Raw genomic sequence first — 19021 nt, 5'->3', positions numbered from 1 at the left:
TGCATCCCATATCCCCCTCTTTTACTCCCCGTGCTGCTAGTATAAGTTGTCCTCTCTGTGTCTACTATGTCTAGTATGTTGTATGTTCCACCTCACAAATGGAGGGGAAAATAGTGGAGAGTACCAGGACCTAATATTCGTATGAACATTAAGTTCATACATATGAACATTAAGAAATAAAAAAAATAATCAGATTTAAACCCCAAATCCAAAGCCAATGACAACTGAATCGATACCCAAAAATGATTCTTTTTTTTTTTTCAAAATTGATTCTTAAGCAGTATCCCATTTCACAAGAATAAGGGCACATATTTTCTTCAAGTATATCTAAAATTATTTGTTAACCCCATCTTAATATGTATTATTATAACATTCATTAATTTTTATTCCTAAAATTACTTCATTTTTACATATTTGTTTAATTTTTTATTCAATTATTTTTTACTTCAAGCCTTTTAAATTTCTCCCTTCTAGAGTTCCCCTCTCACTTTCTTCAATTCTACAAGCATTCAACATTTGATATCTTAAACAATAGTGGAGTGGAATCCTACCTGCTCTAGGAGTCTTGTGAGGGCTACTTTTTTTAGAAAGATGATCTCGCAGAACTTATTATCTGCCTTATAGAATCTTTCTTACTTTATAAGTTTTTTCTAATTTAAGAAAATCACATGTTGACTACATTTATACACACACACACATATCTTATCATTTTCTCCTTTGGCTTCAACTTATCTAAATATATTCCTTTAATGTCTTCCTTTCTATCAGTATATGATATCTTAATATTTTAGCTGTACCCTCCTAGAGAGCACATAATGTGTTTGATTCAAATGGTAGCTCATGCAGAGAGATGCTTCAAAATATTATTAAAGTTGATAAAGAGGGATGTGGACAAAAATGTGGAATTATTTAATAACCTGCAAAACACAAATCCCTAAAATTCTAATTTTCTCTGAACCAAATCTACCATCCTGTGCCCAGAGGCACTCAAGAAACAAGTCTGTAAAGCTTACAAGCCGCTGTAAAAGCAGACATCATACAGCAGCCGAGGTATATAAATATGCAAATCATAGATGTATACGCAGTTACAGCCTTCCAATAGAGAGCACCAGCTGTCATAGGCAGCAAAATTACTCTGAGGACTTGGCATTGGAAAACTGGCAAGTACCCTCTGGTTGTAGCTGTCCTATCAATCATAGGCCATTTGGCCAGGCTACATTCTTGAACATGTTTTCACCCCCTTTTAACTCAGTTTAACTCAAAGAATATTTTAGGTAATGAAATAAAGGCTATAAAGTGTGATCTGCATAATATTAGAGAGCTTATTGTTCTCTAGATATATTCTTTACTGTTTAAAAACTCTTCATTTTCTTGTATACCACACAAAGGAAAATAATATAAATCGCAACTCACAACTTTATTTTTCATTATTGTAACCTTTAGAAAATACTCTTTTATGATATAGATAATGTGAAATCTTCAGTTTAGTTCTTTTATATTTTTCAGATATTATTAATGATTGCCCTGAAAACCCTAAACATATGTCCAAAGTGAATATCAAATGGAAGTAAAATGGGAAGATAGATATAGATAAAGTGAACACTTACAAATAAGTGGAACCCCTAAAGTCCAGGTTAATGGGGAATAAGAAATTTACTAAAATCAAATAAGTTTCAACCATAGAGAAGTTCAGAGAAGTAAATATGCCATTGATTTAAGATGGCAGTCTTATCTAGTAGAGAGAAGATCAATGAAAGTTACATAAGTTTTCAGATTCATCAGGATATTAAAGAACAATACAATTTCCACCTTTCCTAAACCACTCATCCAGAAGAGTAATTTAAAATGTGCCATAAATCATTACCTGCTCAGCATCCAATTAGTATTTAGAAAAAAAATATATACGCTTTTTCTTTTGTCTTCAAACTATCTAAAATATTCACATTTTTTTAATTCATAGACCTTGTACACGTTTTCCATGTGTATATTTAATAGAAAATAGTAAGTTTCTTTTAAGATTTAATATTTTATCATTTGAAAGTTTAACGATTTTCAAAATATTATTTGGGTGATGTTCATTACCCTCAGATAAATAAATAAATAATTAAATAAATGATGAGATCCAGGGCTGTTTCACAGACAGAACATATATACTTCTATACAATGGTAGGCTGAAGAAGTTAAATGAAAATAGGTTAAGATTGCCTTCTTCATCTCAACCTTTTAAGTGATTCTAACCTAAACTGGGAACAGAGATGGTATGTCCCTGGAAATGTAGATTTAAATTTTTGAATTACAAAGTTAGACTATTATTTTATTATCAAGGATATTCTGAACCTTCTTGTTTTTGAAGTTCTCTATAATTTCAAAGAGGAACTAGCCACGATGTGAACACACTGAGAGATGGCACTAGTAGAGAAGATGAGATGTATTCAAATAGGAATAGGAAATAGAATGTATTATGCTTAGGACTAGAAAAGTAGTTCTAGCATTAGAAAAGAAAGGGATTACTTATAGATTTGTGAAGATCAAATAAACCATACAAGATAAACAACTCCACATCTATGTAGGGTGATTTTTTTAAACCTCAGTGGAAACTTTTTTGAATAATAGTTTCGATCAACAGTCACAAGTCTATGCACAACTAGAAATGCAAACCTCATCTAGAATTGTGACATTGCAATATCTGATGTGCCAGCCCAAGTGTGCATCACACTTCAAAAACACAAGTGTCAAACTAGTCAAGTGTGCAACCCACTAATCATATTACAATAACAATGAGGACTATGAAAGAAAAGAAAGGCCTATTTGTTGTTTAAATCTTTAACTGATTTTCTTCACCCTTGAATACAGAAACAATCAGAAAACCAACAACTAGAAATAACAATGCTCTATATCCATTTGTAAACTCTTCTTGCGTCCCATCTCTTTTTGTTTGCCTTGTTGCAATTAATTAGTCATATTCTCCAATTTGTTCTGCCATCCTATTTCACTCCATAATTAGATGGTATTACTTTCAAAGTTAGAGGGAAATTTTTATTTTCAGGATATACAGTATATATAAGAATAATTTGGAATGATACGCTGGGGGTATATCACTCAGAAATAAAGAAAATCAGAAGGAAGAGAGTGAATTGAAAATAAATATTAATATGGATGAAGTACAATACATATAAAATTGTTTACAAGGTCTATCTGGACTAGAATTCTCTTCCTCAAAACAGATTAAGGCTGGCAATAAGACTTAGGATTATAATTATAAAGACATTACATTAAAAATATCATCCTTTTAATCTGAAAAGGAAAGAAACCTTTGAAGTTCTGATGAGACACACACAAATATGGGACTCATATAAATATTATTTCAAGTTGAGAGTTTTGAGATGAATAAAATGTAAAGATAGGGCATTATTTTAGAAAAGAAGAGTAAAAAGTACTACAATAAAAAAGAAGAAAATTGTTCATAGTGTGCCTAGAGAGAATAGTTGGCAATATGGCTAGGTAAAAATTTTTAAAAAAGGTGATATTATCTTATTGAATCTTTAAGAGCAGATAAGGCAGAAAGAGATTCTAAAAAAATTTAAAATGAAACTTAGGAAAACTGAGATTCTTAGAAAATGATTGGAAAATCAGCAATTGATAAATGAATATATATCCAGAAAACATAACAACACAGCTGAAGTTAGTATGACATCATAGAATACTCAATAAATATTTGATATATCATGTTCTAACATCATAGATTAAAGTGATAAAACATATATCATAACAAAAGTCTAGAATGGTTAGAAAAACAGATAAAATAGACTTATTTTATGATGCTACGATAGAGTCTACTGAATGCAAATCATATCTCCAGCTTGGATAAAAGATGACACTCATGAAATATCCAGAAAATCCAAATAAGTATTTTAGTTGAGTTGAGCTTATATTATTTGTTGTTCTAAAATTGTAGTGATATTTCATGTTACTGATATTAATTATTATTTTTATATTTTATGAGGATTATTAGCCATTTGTTAAAACTCTCTTTCCAAAGACTTTGTAATGTGATTAGTGCTATTTTGTAGTATAACTTTTAGAATAAATGGGTCTGTAGGGCCCCCAAATTAAGCACTTTTAATTTAAGGAAAAGAGATTTAAGAGTTTGCATCTAACAGTGAAAAAAAAAATGAAGGAACTTTAGGATGAAGGACTAATGAATAATTAAAAAGTAAGTAATAAAGGGGCCAGAGTGTTGGCATAAGGGGTAAGGCGTCTGCCTTGCCCGAGCTAGCCTAGGATGGACATGGTTAAATCCCCCCCCCCCCCAGTCCCATATGGTCCTCCAAGCCAGGAGTGATTTCTGAGTGCAAAACCAGGAGTAACCCCTTAGCATCACCAAGTGTGGTCCCAAAACAAAAACAAAAACAAAATAATAAAATAAAATAAAATAAAGGTAAATTCATCCATAAAGAAAATTATGTTTTCTGGAAATAATTCTGAAAATCCATTTTTTAGTAATGATCAGTTCATTTTAGGGGCCGGGCGGTGGCCATTTTAAAACTTATTCTGTTGATACACACACAAATTAAAAATTTTAAATAACAAAATTATTTGCTGGAGACACTAAAAAATGTTGCAAACACTTTAGGAGAGAAAGTACAGCTGATTTGAATGCTTGCCTTGTATATGCTTGACCTGGAATTAATCCTTGGCACTGCAGGTTCAATCCCCAGCACATCATATGGTTCCCTGCATCACCAGAAGTGATCCCTGAGTACAGAGCTAGGAGTAAGTGCTGAACACAGATAGTGAGTCCCCCAAACCAAAGAAACAAACATTATTGTAAAAACTATTTTATATTATTCATCTACCTTATTGCAATGATGCATGAACTCATATTATGATATTTGACAGATTGAGATTTAGCTTGTTTGTAAATTGTCATTACACTTAACTGAATATTACAAAAATTTTTTATCATGTAATAAGGTCCTATAAACATGATAATTAGCAAGATTTTACAGTAAAACTAATTTAGCTAAAAGAAGCAATGCATATTTGGCAGTTTTATTGACATAATTCATTAAAACTGAAGACATCATCTGCCACTCTGCAAGACCATGTAAAAAATCATGTGGGAGTGGCAGGATTGCTGATAAATCTAAATATTAGAAGACACAGTTTCAACATTGACAAATGATCCTGAAACAGTCTTTAGTAAAATATCAGTGACAAACCCTAACCTATGAACTCAATCACTTCTGGTGGGTTTTGGAGGATGTTATATGCTGCCAGGGATTGAACCAGGGAGGACAATGTACAAGACAAACAACATATCCACTGTAATAAAGCTCCAGCTCCTTACTAGTAATTCATCATCTACAGTAGGTACATCAGAATTAAAAGACCAGAAAATACCTCTAAGTACTAGTTATGAGAGTATCTGTATTTTGTTTCTGCCTTTCTATTGAGAAATAATCTCTGAATTATTACAATATGAAAGGAGGAAAATACCTAAGCATCAGGAGAAGTTTGAATATGTGGTAGACACTCCAGTGTCCACTCTAGTAGTACTTATCACAAAATCTCTCAAATTGATCTTACTCAATGTATATTTTGTATATTTACAATGTTTTTATTATTTCTAAAAAATAATTTGGTGATCAATTTGCACTAATAATGTACAAAAAATTAAAAATATTGTGAAATGTAGCTACTGAGCTAAATGATACAAATACATGTTAAAATCTTGATCAACATCCTTCTAGTAGAATTTCTATTAATTTCTACACTCAACAGGACACACACACACACACACATATATGTGTGTGTAAATTTTCCCCACTGACTTTCAATTCCTTAGATGCATTTTGTTAATCCTTTCCCAGTAAAACTGGTTTACACCAGTCTTGACATTTGAGAAATTTCTATTGATTCCTCTATTTGTCACTTCAGTATGGCCTCTTGAAAATTGGCAATTTATACCTTTTAACATATTTCAGTTAAAAAGCCTCTATTGATCTTTTCACCTTGAATAATATTTATATTCTAATAATATTGTTTACATAATTCATATTTTATTTAAAATCTCTCATTTGAATTTTCACACTTATACATGTAAAACACGTTTATTTACTTTTTATTTATAACTACTTTATGTCAAGGAAGTCTTTCTCACTTTCTTTGTATTGTTTGTTTTGGATGTGCTCATAAATGATTCTTGGCAGGACTGGGACCTTATGCAGTTCTGGGAATTAAATTTGAGCCAGCTGCATGCAAGGCAAGGAACTTACTCGTAGTATCCAGTCCTTTGTTCAATCATTGAAATACATACCCACTAATGGTTTTCCTATATATTTTCTTTACTAGTATTAAATCTTTAAGACTCTGCTGTTACTTTTAAAAGGTAGCTGTTGATATCCATCTAACACCCTGCACAAAGTTCAAATGCAAATGCATTAATGACCTTTATATCAGACCCTAAACCATAAGGTATATAGAACAACACGTAGGTAAAACACTCCAAGACACTGAGACTAAAGGCATCTTCTTCAAGGAGGAAACAACACTCTCCAAACAAGTGGAAGCAGAGATAAACATACGGGGCTATATTAAGCTGAGAAGTTTCTGCACCTCAAAGGAAATATTGCCTAGATTCAAAAACCATCTACAGAATGGGAGAAACTATTCACACACTACCCATCAGATAAGAGCCATGTCTAAGATATACAAGGTACTGACAGAACTTTACGAGAAATAAAACATCTAATCCCATCAAAAAATGGGGAGAAGAAATGAAAACACACTTTGTCAAAGAAGAAATAGAAATGGCCAAAAAACACATGTAAAAATGACCAGGGAGATGAAAATCAAAACAACAATGAGGTACCATCTTACGCCACAGTGACTGGCACATATCACAAAGAATAAGAACGATCAGTGCTGGTGGGGATATACGGAGAAAGGAACTCTCATTCACTGCTGGAATGCTTCTAGTCCAGTTTTTATGGAAAACAATATGGAGACTCCTCAAAAAACTGGAAGTTGAGCTCCCATATGACCCAGCTATACTGCTCATAGGAGTATAACCTAGGCACACAAAAATGCAATTCAAAAATCCCTTCCTCACACCTATATTCATTGCAGCACTATTTACAATAGCCTTCTCTGAAAAAAAAAAAAAACAAAAACAAGATGCCCTTCAACAGATGAATGGCTAAAGAAACTGTGGTACTTATACACAATGAAATATTATGCTGCTGTCAGGAGAGATGAAGTCATGAAATTTTCCTATATGCGGATGTACATGGAATGTATTATGCTGAGTGAAATAAGTCAGAGGGAGTGAGAAAGAGACACATAGAATAATATCACTCATCTATGGGTTTTAAGAAATATTAAAGATATTATTGAAATAATTCCCAGAGATGAAGGCCAGAAAGACCGGCTCATGATATGAAGTTCACCACAAAGATTGGTGAGTGCAATTAGAGTAATAAGTGCAGTTAGAGAAATAACTGCTCTGAGAACTATCATAACAATGTCAATGAGAGAGGGAAGTACAAAGAAAGCCTCTGCCTCAAATACAAGCACGGGGGGAGGAGGGAGAGCAGAGAGGGAGATATGAAGCATTGGTGATGGGAATGTTGCTCTGGTGAAGGGGAGGGGTGTTCTTTTTATGGCTGAAACCAAACTACAATCATGTTTGTAATCCTGGTGTTTAAATAAAGATATTATTTAAAAAATAAATAAAAGGTAGCTGTTTAACATACAAATTATTTTATTTTTAATTTTTAAAATTATTTGTCAAATAGTCATATTGTTTTATAAATATTATCACATCCACATTAAATATATTCTAATCTATAAAATTATAATTTATAAAAATATTTTATATTCATTTGAACATTCTTAAATGAAAACATAATTTGAGTTACTTATTTTTTAATTTTTAACTCTTATTTTGTTGAAACCATTGGATTTAAAGGGTTATTTTATTTTTAAGTAATATCTTAATATCTAGCAGAAGAAATTTTGTGGCCAAATAAAATGACTGAAAACATATTAATTATCTCTACCCATTATACATCATTAATTTGATCAATTTAGTATGATTTCAATTCGAAATCACCTAAAGCAATGTATAGTTTTTATTTTAATGTATGTCTTTTGGAAAAAAAAGTTTCTATTTTCACTATTTGTGTCAAATATGTTTGTAAAACTGTATGTATAATTAAGGTTATAGTCTATGTATAGTTATAAATTTTTCTTTTCACATTTTAGTTTAGCTTCTATGTTTATGTAAAATTTCTACATGTATGCAATTGATTCATTTGTCTTTTAATAATCATTCCAATATTTATTGTCTGCTTATATAACCCAAAGAGGACACAGAGGGTTTGGGAGGAGTCTTTCATTCAACTCCACTGAGGTGAAAATAACTTGTGATACAAACTGAATACAGTTATACCATATAGCAGATACTAATTTAATATGGAAAATATTATCATCTCCAAATTGTTCTTAATCACTATCAAAATTCTGACCATAAGGTATTAAAATATTTATGGCATAAAGAATCAAATCTTGGCTATAACTGTACACTTAAAGGCCTTTATCTTGACATTAGTTTCCTCCTTTCATGTATTCTGAATTTTCACATTGAGCCAACTTGGATAAAAAAATGATTTTTTAACCTTTATTATGTTTGTATTCAGAAAGGATCAAAGCTGAATAGAGTAGGATATATGTAGATATAAATATTTATTTTACATTTTAAAAGATGGCACTAGATACATATAGAGTTTGAATATAATAATTAACAGTGGATAGACTGATTTAGATAAAACTTTTACTCATACATATAAGGTACATATCAGATTAAACCTTTATGAGGTAATATTCCAAATCATTTAGTTCCAAAGTTTCAATTTTTCTCATTACATTAGCTTTCTCATTGCTGATGTTAATGGTCTTTAAAACCTGAACTGGGCCCATTAACAGTCAGTGGATAGTATATAAAAATTAAACTTAAGAGCAGAACACTTACAAGTCAACAAGTAAAATAATTATTCATATTCTAGATAGTCAATAGAATTATACAGTACATCAAATCTCACTAAAGATTTCATATTCTTTATTAGAACATGTTAAAAGTGTAGAGTGCTCTAGGCTAAGTTCAAATTACAATAGTGGCAAAACTTTTGTATGAAAGTTTTTAGGCAATGTTAAATTATTGAAAAAATAATCACCATGAAAGGATGTTCATTAAGAAAGGTAAGAAGAAAAATGATGAGAGAGAACAAAGGAAGTAATGAAAGAAGGAATGTAAAATCATAGATAAAAAGAACACTAGTTTTGAATTCTGAACAAGAGAATTTGGCTGCAATGATAAACACAATATACTTCTATAATTAAGCACTAGAAACAATAATTTCTATTTTAGTATTCATAAAAGTAATATTCTATAACATCAAATTTTCAATAACTAAATTTACTGGGACTCCAAATGTATTTAATTACTATATAACTATTCTAGTATTAATAAGATACAAAGAATGTAGACTTTTAACTATGAGGATTAAAACATGTTTGGTTAATTCAAAGTCCTACTGTTATATTATTCTATAATTATACTAGTCAAATTAAAGTGATTATGTAAGATATTTCTTTAAAGGTAATGAAAAGATTTTCATGATCTTTATGTGCAATATCACTGTTTATAAAAAAAATTCCAAGACTATTTGATAACAAGTATCCTTGAATTAATAACTTAGAAGTATATTTCCAAAACCCCAATATATTTCCAAACTAGCCATTTTGGTTGACTGAAAAAATGATAATATTATGTATGCAATTTTTGCCTTGCACACTGCTAACCTGGATTTGATATTGGCACCTAATATACTTATAGAGTTCTGCCAGGCATGATCTATGAGCAGAAAGTGAGGAATAAGCCCTGAGTACAATGAGATAATGCCCCCAAATAAACATTTTTTCAATATATAAATTTGTCTATTAATGAAACAAATTAGACTAATATAAAAGAGAACAAACTATTAAATAAAAAATAGCCATTGTACTATGAAGGGGCCAGAGCGGTGGCGCAAGGGGTAAGGTGTCTGCCTTGCCCGTGCTAGCCTAGGACAGATCGCAATTTGATCCCCGGCGTCCCATATGGTCCCTCAAGCCAAGAGCGATTTCTGAGGTCTGAGCACATAGCCAGAAGTAACTCCTGAGCATCAACGTGTGTGGCCCAACCTTACCCTTTCCAAAAAAAAAGCCTTCATTCCTTCATTTGCAACACGATTAAAAAGATCAGAAAGAAATTAGAGTATTAAACTTTGGAAAATAAATACCATACACAAAAGAATTTTACTGATGATATAAAAAGCTTCTCACACATTCTCTCCTCTCATCTTTCCTCACCTTTGTTGCTGTTTTTGCAATAATAGGCACTCATTTATGTGTCACAGACATGTATATGGGTGCTTGCGCTTTTAGTTGTATAGCTACCTGGGTTACATATACGTTATATTGAGGGTCCAGGGCAGCAGATTTAGCACCTTATGCTTTCAAGGTGGGTATTCTTAGCCATGAGCCATTTCCTGATGCCTGAGGAGGAGGAGGATTTTCCTAATATTTAATTTAAAATTTGCCAAGGAAGAGGTATGGGCACTAGTTTGCACTTAGAAATAACAAAAATCATTTATTAAGTTATCTCCAATATACCTTAATAGTTTGAGAAGTTCAACTTCCATCGATTAAATATTTAATACTACTAGTTATAAGTGATATCAAGTATCTTTATTTTTGTACTTGCTAATGAACTATTTTGAGTGATATACCTCATGACCTTCAGAAAGTAGAATAAGGATGTACAGTATTATATAATTTAATAGTCTCAATAGATCTATATTAGGACTTTCCTTTTTTTCCTTCCATATGAAATATGATAGAACAGATTCTTAGATTTTAAACAAACATGTAATTAAAAATTGAGCAGAGAAAAAAATGAGATTTGAAATGATGTAGTACAGGCTGCAAATCCCACCTTCCTAACTGCCGTGTGTTAGCCATTTAGCACAGGGTCATCAATCTATGATGTTGTTAATACGATGAAGGAAAAAGTCACAATATATATTGAATGACTATTTAAAGTTTCTTTAAAAAGGGTCACAGTAAACAAGATAGAATTTGAAAATCTCAAGGAAACCCATGTATTTTTCAGAAAGATTTATGCTAATGAGACCTTCCAAAATATTTTATGAAGTGCTAAAGACATGTAGAGTTGAGCCACAGAGTAAGAAACAGCATGTACAATGGAAGTTACAACAGAATTACAAATTTGAGTATGTTTAAAGTTCAAGTAAATATATAACTTTATTTTAAAAATATTGCTTGATGCTAAAATCTGATCATCTGTATGAAAGAATAAATGCATATACATATAAAACATACATGCAAAATATGTGTAGTATGCATTTGTGTGTATAATTGTCAAAATATTCTATATCTGACTCAGATTCAAGGAAAGTATAACCCTTCCTTCATAAAAGAAAGATTTTACAAAATCACATTTTATTTCTCATTATCCTTTTCAAAGAAAAAATTGGGTTTTATTATTCATTTTCTCTTTCAAAGTAATATATTTAATAAGAAATCTAATAGTCTTTTGTATAAGAGAGTAAAATTTCTTTTCTTACTCATGTAATAATAAGAGTAGGCACTCTTGGGCATGTGTCTTATTGTGTTTTTAATTAGAATATACCAAAACTTATATAAGGTTAAATTATAATAATGATTATAATATGACTACTGTAATCTTAATAAACATTAATAATGTTATTAAAAATAAGAAAATAATGTCTGGCAGTTCTTTCCTTATATGGTATGAAGCAGTATATTTTATCCTCATTCTAGCATTTATACACTGATAAATAAGAATAAAGAGGAGTAAACTTGGACATTTGTTATTCAGTGCTCATAGTTAAATATAAATCAGAGTTCTTAAAGTCAATACAATTTTTCTATACGATGTAAAAGTATTTCATATTTTCTTTCTGGTTTACTGATTCTAAAATATTCTGAAATCTTTGTGTAATTTTAACAAAACACCAAAAATTACTGTTTCCTCATCTTGAAAATAGACAATGGATATTTTCTAGTTATGATGTCTGGTGACTTTCGAATGGCAATACAAGCAGTAAACGCATTAAATTTATGTTGGAATTATATGTAATGTTGTTTATTAAGTTGTTAGAACAGTACTTAAATTAGTTTTCTCCACTTTCTTTGCCATTGAATAAAGAACTATTTTTGTTTTGAGAGGCATGCATACATGTATAGTGTAAAAGTTTGTATGGTTATGTGAATGTGTGAGTTCTAGATTCCATGCATACATCTGTAGTTATATTGTTTGGGTGGAATTGTGTAATTAAAGCATTTACATATTTATAGTACACAAATAAATGGAGATCTATGCACTGTTTTACTCCTATGGAATTCCAGTAGTCTAAAAAAAACTAAAAAAATCATATGCTCTGACTATGATGGTAACTTTGAAAATCAGTAGACATTCCTTTACAAGCAATAAAATTAAGCTGTCAGCCATTGCAAATGGACTGAAATAGAGGTCACATGACTCAACCACCTCATGCACCAGTCTCTGATGTATCTTACTTCAGTTTTGATCTATTCATCAGAGGAGTAGGAAGAGCAATAATTTAAATGCTACAATAATCAAATCCATAACACATTAATAGAAGCAACAGTCAAAGTTTGCCACATCACTGACTGCCTTGGAATCTTGACAGAAGGCTTAGGGCCATGCCTAATTTGCATTAAATTTACATAAAATTGTAAATCAAGAATACATGCACACAGTCCTAATATTTGTTAGTGCTTAGATCTTCCTGATAAATGCATTGGAACTGCTGCTGGATTGAGTTTATTTGCAATAAAATTGTGCAACTGATCAGCTTTGTTCTAATGCTGCAATGATGGAAAAAGGTACCCAAGAGAGCTATAGTTTGGGGGCATGTGTCTGCCATTTAGGATGTTTATCTTGTAAAACCATGACTCAGATGTGCCCTTGGAAATCCCAATGTAAAAGTTGATTGTCCCCAATGTTTTTCAGATCCTTGCCACAAAATTTTCTCACAAATAATGCCATTAAATTGAGATTAAAAAATACGAAGCATGCTAGCCAGCTGAAAAGATGTCAAAATTTCTGGAAATTTATTTTTTTCTAAAAGGTTACTGTTATAAAATATAGAGTGCAATATTCTTTAGACTAAGGACAAATAAAACCAAACCTTTGGCAAAAAATTTTTAATACTGATCTGCTCGACAAAGTGAACTTCACAAGGCTTTAAGCATTTTGTCTCTTCATGTGTCCCTATAACAAATTATTGAAACAGCTGTGGCCTCTTTTGTGTTTGTACCAAAGAGGTTGTTTCAAATCAGAAATAATTTCTCATATTTCCCTCATTTATCTTATCATTTTAGAAGAAAAACACTCAAGAACAATTTAACATTGAGTTATTTTTCCCCAGAAAGGATTTGTACATTTTTATACATTAATTAATCATCTACATCTTATCTCTTTCTTACCACTCACTTAAGCTTAAGCACACTTTTCTTACCTTGCACAATCAAGTAAACTTGGGAGGTCTTAGGCTCATGCTGTGTCTGAACTGAACAAGTGTAGGAACCCTCATCATAGACATCCACCTTCTGGATTCGAAGGCTGTATTCTAGAGAATGGCGTTTCTCCAACTCAACCCGAGGGTCCAGAGACCATTTGTCATGACCAGCAAAGATGATACCAGAACGGTTCAACCAGGCCACCTTGGAGTTCTTGTCTTCCACAATGCACCTAGAAAGGATAATAACAACATTTAATTTTTAGCTTATCTCGATTTACAAATATTTTTACATGATTGAACTCAATGACTATCAAGAAAAAATATGCACAGTCAAAATATTATGCCATATTTCATACTGAATTGTTAAAATTGTCCTTTAAATATACATTTTTATTAGTCTCTTACATAATTGGAAATGTCTAAGGATCAAAGGTAGTATTTCTTTTCTAAGTTTGAAAAAACTCATCCATAAACCCAACTGGTCCTGTACTTTTATTCTTGGGGAAATTCTTAATCAAGACAATAAGATATCATCTGACACCAGTGCGAAGGCACATATCAAGAATATTGAGAAAAATTTGTATTGGCAGAGATGTGGTGAGAAAGGAACTCTCAATCTACTGCTGATGTGAATATTGTCTGTTTTAAATCCAATGAAAAACAGTATTAAGGGTTTCCAGTAAGCTAATCATTGATTTGCCATATGAGCCAATAATACCACTTTGGGGACAACTAGGGGACAGAAAAAACTGATCCAAAAATATGTATACATACCACTATTCACTACAGTATGCAGTACAATAGCTAAGAGTTGAAATCAGCCTAGATGTCCAACAATAGACAAGTGAATCATGAAGATGTGGTACATATACACATTGGAATACAACATAGCTATAAGAAATGATGTAATTATGCAATTTATTGCAACATGAATGGTACTGGAAAATATGTTAAATAAAGTAAGGCAAAAGAAGGATAAATACATAATGATGTAACAGATATATGGTATTTAAAATAACTGTATGAAAAAATGCAATGGTTTAAATGGGAGCTGTCTCAAATACTTTTGGCCCTAGAGTACAATGAAAAGAAAAATATATTGTGTAGAGGAGGATACACACAAATATAACATAAGGGTGGGCTGTGGGGCAAGTTATCTCAGTGCATTAATGGTATTATAAAAGGACAGAACTAAATATATGAACTAAAGTCAACAACAATGAAGTAATGAGTCCCAAACTTTAACAATCAAAATTTTAAATGTACCTGTTATGTTTGCAGGCTGAGGCCACGGGTGGTGGCATGGTATGCTCTCTGACATGTCCACACTGGTGGTGGAGTTGGCCCTGATACCTTGAATATCTGAAACCCTACTATAAAGAACTTTTTTTAAATCATAATGGTTTCAATAAAATATTAATATATATTATATATTTTCTTTCCTTTCTTTTTTGTGTTTGGGCCACTACTGGGAACTCAGAAGTTACTTCTTGCCTTGTGCTCAGAACTAACTCCTGGCATGCTTGGGGGACCATATAAAATGCTAGAAATTGAATCCAGGTCAACCGCATGTAAGGCAAATGCACTAGGCACTATGTACTCTGGCCCCAATATATAATATATATTAGTATATATTAGTATTAGAAACAAAGATGGAGGAGGTAGTGCCCCAGATATGTGTGTGAAAGAGAAAGAGACAGAGAGATTTAGAGACAGAGAGAGACAGAAAGACAGAGAGAAAAAGACAGAGACAAGGGGGGAGAGAGAGAGAATAATGCTGCTTTGGTAATTTGTTCTGCAAGAGGGGATTTTTAGTTCTTTCAGGATGCATCAGACTTTAATAAATTCGAGTATTTTCTTATATATAGATAATATATTATCTATATATAATTATATATTATATATTAATATATAATTATATATAATCTATCCAATTGATTAAGGTATTATAATAGATTAAATTTGGCAATAAATAACCAGTATACTTTACAGAGGCAAAACAATTATATGGCATTGATTTCTAACTATTGTATTTTTATGTAGAAAGAAGTCATTTATACCAACCTCCATATATTTAAGTATCCTTGAGAATAAATAAGTGGACTGATAATATGTCACATTTGTTAAATTCTGAACTTTGAGTATTCTTTCACAGATGCTTCCTAAAGATGTGTATCATGGCGGATTCAAGTTATATTCCACCATTATAAGCATTAGATTAGATTTCAGAATCTACATCACATCCTTATGCATTTCCCACTCCTAAGGGTTTTGAGTGTGAGTAAGTCAAAGATAAGTATATAGATGTTGTGGAAAAGAAATTGAAGTACACAGCATCTTCCATAAATCTGAATAACGCTGCAAGTGCAGCAGGCTTGCCAGTGTGTGAAATAGTATGTTAATAGCATTTCTGGCAGATATGAGTATACCTTATGAAAAATAAATAAACCAAATTTGTAATACTTATTCTAAAGAAAGATAATGATTTTTTTGAATTTTACTTAGTTAAAAAGATTAAAAGCATCAGATTCTGAAAATTAAAAAATGAGTAAGAAACTCAGATTAGTAGAGCAAAAATGAAAAGTTCCTGATAAGTGCAAATGTTCTCAATTTTAAAAGAACATAGAAAGAAAAATTAAGCATGACAAAAACTATCTGTAATCCCTTTGGCAAAATTTTAGTTTCTACAGGGAGAATGTCTCAGATCTTTTTCACAGCAAATGAACTACCTGCTATGCTATGTCTCTGGCTTTTCATATACATTTTGTGACTGAACTGAGCATTAACAGATGTGTCAACCAAGACAAACCAAAACATACCAAACTAAACAAATCATATGCTGATTTTACAGACCGATTGCTACATAACTTTACAGTGTTACGAATCATCCCAAGATGTAGAAAGAACTGCCCCTCAAAGAGAGGTGGTAAGAGGAGAGGCACAGAGAAAGTCCCACAACTTTTCTGGCAGGCAGATGGGATATACAGATATAATGCTGACTGCCACTTTATAAACAATCTTTCTTTAGTATGCCCTCTTTTTCCCTGGGTATGATATAATCCTACTCCACATTGAAATGGTATTAATTTAACATATTTTTCTTCATAAACCAGGTAATGACAGTGGCCTTCCTTAATTAACCTAGGGAAGCCTCACAATAAATAGTAACATAAATGTACTACGGACTGTAGACATTTGCTGAAGAGTGAATTTAACTAAATTTACTTTTAACATATAGCTACTACATATTCACACAACATTTGTTACTTATTTGTGACATAGATAAATGAAAATAATTTTGAACACCTTTAAGAAAATAGTAACATATACAAAGTAAATACATAAAAAGAAACATTTTAGGATGCTCTGTGTCATTAATATCAAAGTGAGAATTTTTAAAATTGTCTCAATATTTTCATCATGAAGAAAGATCACCACTGGAAAGTAAATAGGTCTATCACAAATGAATAATGGCAAAAAAACCCCCCACAAAAATACAAAATAAATATTTTGTGGATTTTACATTTTAACCACAAACTCATAAACATCAGAAGGATCATTGACTTTAACTATAAAATCATATTAAATAAAATAAGCTAAAATATTACAGAAATGTCAGCCAAACCAATTTTTATCTTCCCTGTTCAGTATATAGGAAGCCGTAAAATTGTCACAAAGAATCAACAAGCTAATAAAGAACTCAAGAATTTGAACTCCGCAAACACTTTATACCAGATATGTTATACACACTTATCCAAGCAGGCACATTGACAATTCAACTCATTCTGTGTACGTCTGGGAATTATGCTTCCAAAAAGACAAATGCAATTGGAGGCAGAAAAGAAATGTTAAATTTGTTTTATATCGATGACTGACTTAATAGCATATTTACTGACAGCGCGTCCATGATGTAAGTGCTATACATATATCAGATATTTAGTCTATTCAATTGCTTCTAAACACATCTCCTTATATTTAATAAGCTGACTAGCCATTAAAAATAAACTTAGCATTAGAATTTATTTCACTTAGCACTAGAATTTATCCAAAATTTCTAGTAGAACTCAATTTTAAATTTCAAAGTCTATTACCTGATAAAAACAAATATATTTTGTTTGACCTTTTATCTGTTATCTGTCCTCATATTTTCAGTAGTATGGTCAAGAAACATTAGATATGGAGGTAAATTTTTTAAATTAAAAAAAGAACAGTTGGATAATGCTTCTGTAATGGCAATTAGTGCTTCCTGATATTTAGCAATATCTGGAGACTTTGTTTTGGGTTTTCATAAAAAAGATGAGTAATTTATTTCTAGCATCTAGTTACTAAACATAATTGTTAAACATCCTATGATGTAAATGACAACTTTATCCTGCATTACTACCCAATTCCACCCTTACAAACAAGTGAAGACAAATTTTATCAAAAAAGTTTGCTAGGATCAAACTTAAAAAATTAAGATATAGGGCCAGAGTGTGGCACAGCAGTAGGGCATTTGCCTTGCAAGTGGCTGACCTAGGACAGACCACTGTTTGATCCCCCAGCATTTCATATGGTCCCCCAAGCCATGAGCGATTTCTAAGCGCATAGCCAGGAGTAACCCCTGAGCATTAACCGGTGTGACCCAAAACAAAAAAAGAAAAAAAAATCAAGATACGGTAGATCTTAATAGTGAGTTGAAGGATCTGGAAATATCCATAGTGCAATGGGATTTTTTTTCAACATTTTTAAAATAATTTATAGGTTCTAAGTTGTCATTAATAAAGTCCTTGGACTATAGGGCCATTTCATAATACACTATACTTAAATCAAAAACGCTCTGGTTATAATCAGTTTATAGCTAATGTATGGTGCGTTTTTGGTTGGTTTATTTCTGTGAAATAACTATATAGCAATAGAATCTTATATGCTTGATGGTAAATGAGAAACATACAATTTGATAGCTTTCTTATTTAATAGTAGGTAAATAATTACCTTTTGTTAAAAATAGGTCAGTATTATCCAGGAGAGAAAGAAATACTCAATTTATTAGGAAACACTTGTTTATAAATGGCATTATTGGCTTTTATTCACAGAGAAATATTTTTAATGAGCATTAATTTGGTATGGTCATGGTTCTTAATCTTATAAAAGATCTGGGTGACCCAAAAAAGCTAAAATTCAAGAATTTTGAATTAAAAAAGTCATTTTTGTAACAATCCTCAGAGACAATGAGAGGAAGGCTGGAACACCAGCTCACTCCATGAAGCTCACCACAAACAGTGGTGAGTACAGCTATAGAAATAACTACATAGAGAACTACCATAATCAAGTGAATGAATGAGGAAACTGGAAAGCCTGTCTGGAGTACAGGTGGGAGTGGGGTGGAATGGAGGGAGATTGGGAAC

At 31.6% G+C, this 19021-nt stretch overlaps 1 protein-coding gene across 2 annotated transcripts in view; it reads right to left on the bottom strand.

Moving 5' to 3' along the window:
- The window catches only part of LSAMP (limbic system associated membrane protein), a 697625-nt gene that overhangs the window by 340848 nt on the left and 337756 nt on the right, over positions 1-19021 (bottom strand). For both annotated transcript variants that reach the window (XM_049785794.1, XM_049785793.1), the window contains exon 2: positions 13632-13864. In XM_049785794.1, coding sequence (XP_049641751.1) covers positions 13632-13864 — 233 coding nt within the window. The remainder of the gene's footprint in view (positions 1-13631; positions 13865-19021) is intronic.

Source organism: Suncus etruscus, chromosome 13, assembly GCF_024139225.1.
Source record: "Suncus etruscus isolate mSunEtr1 chromosome 13, mSunEtr1.pri.cur, whole genome shotgun sequence".
Taxonomy (NCBI): Eukaryota; Metazoa; Chordata; class Mammalia; order Eulipotyphla; family Soricidae; genus Suncus; species Suncus etruscus.
This window is presented reverse-complemented; position numbering and strand designations above follow the sequence as displayed.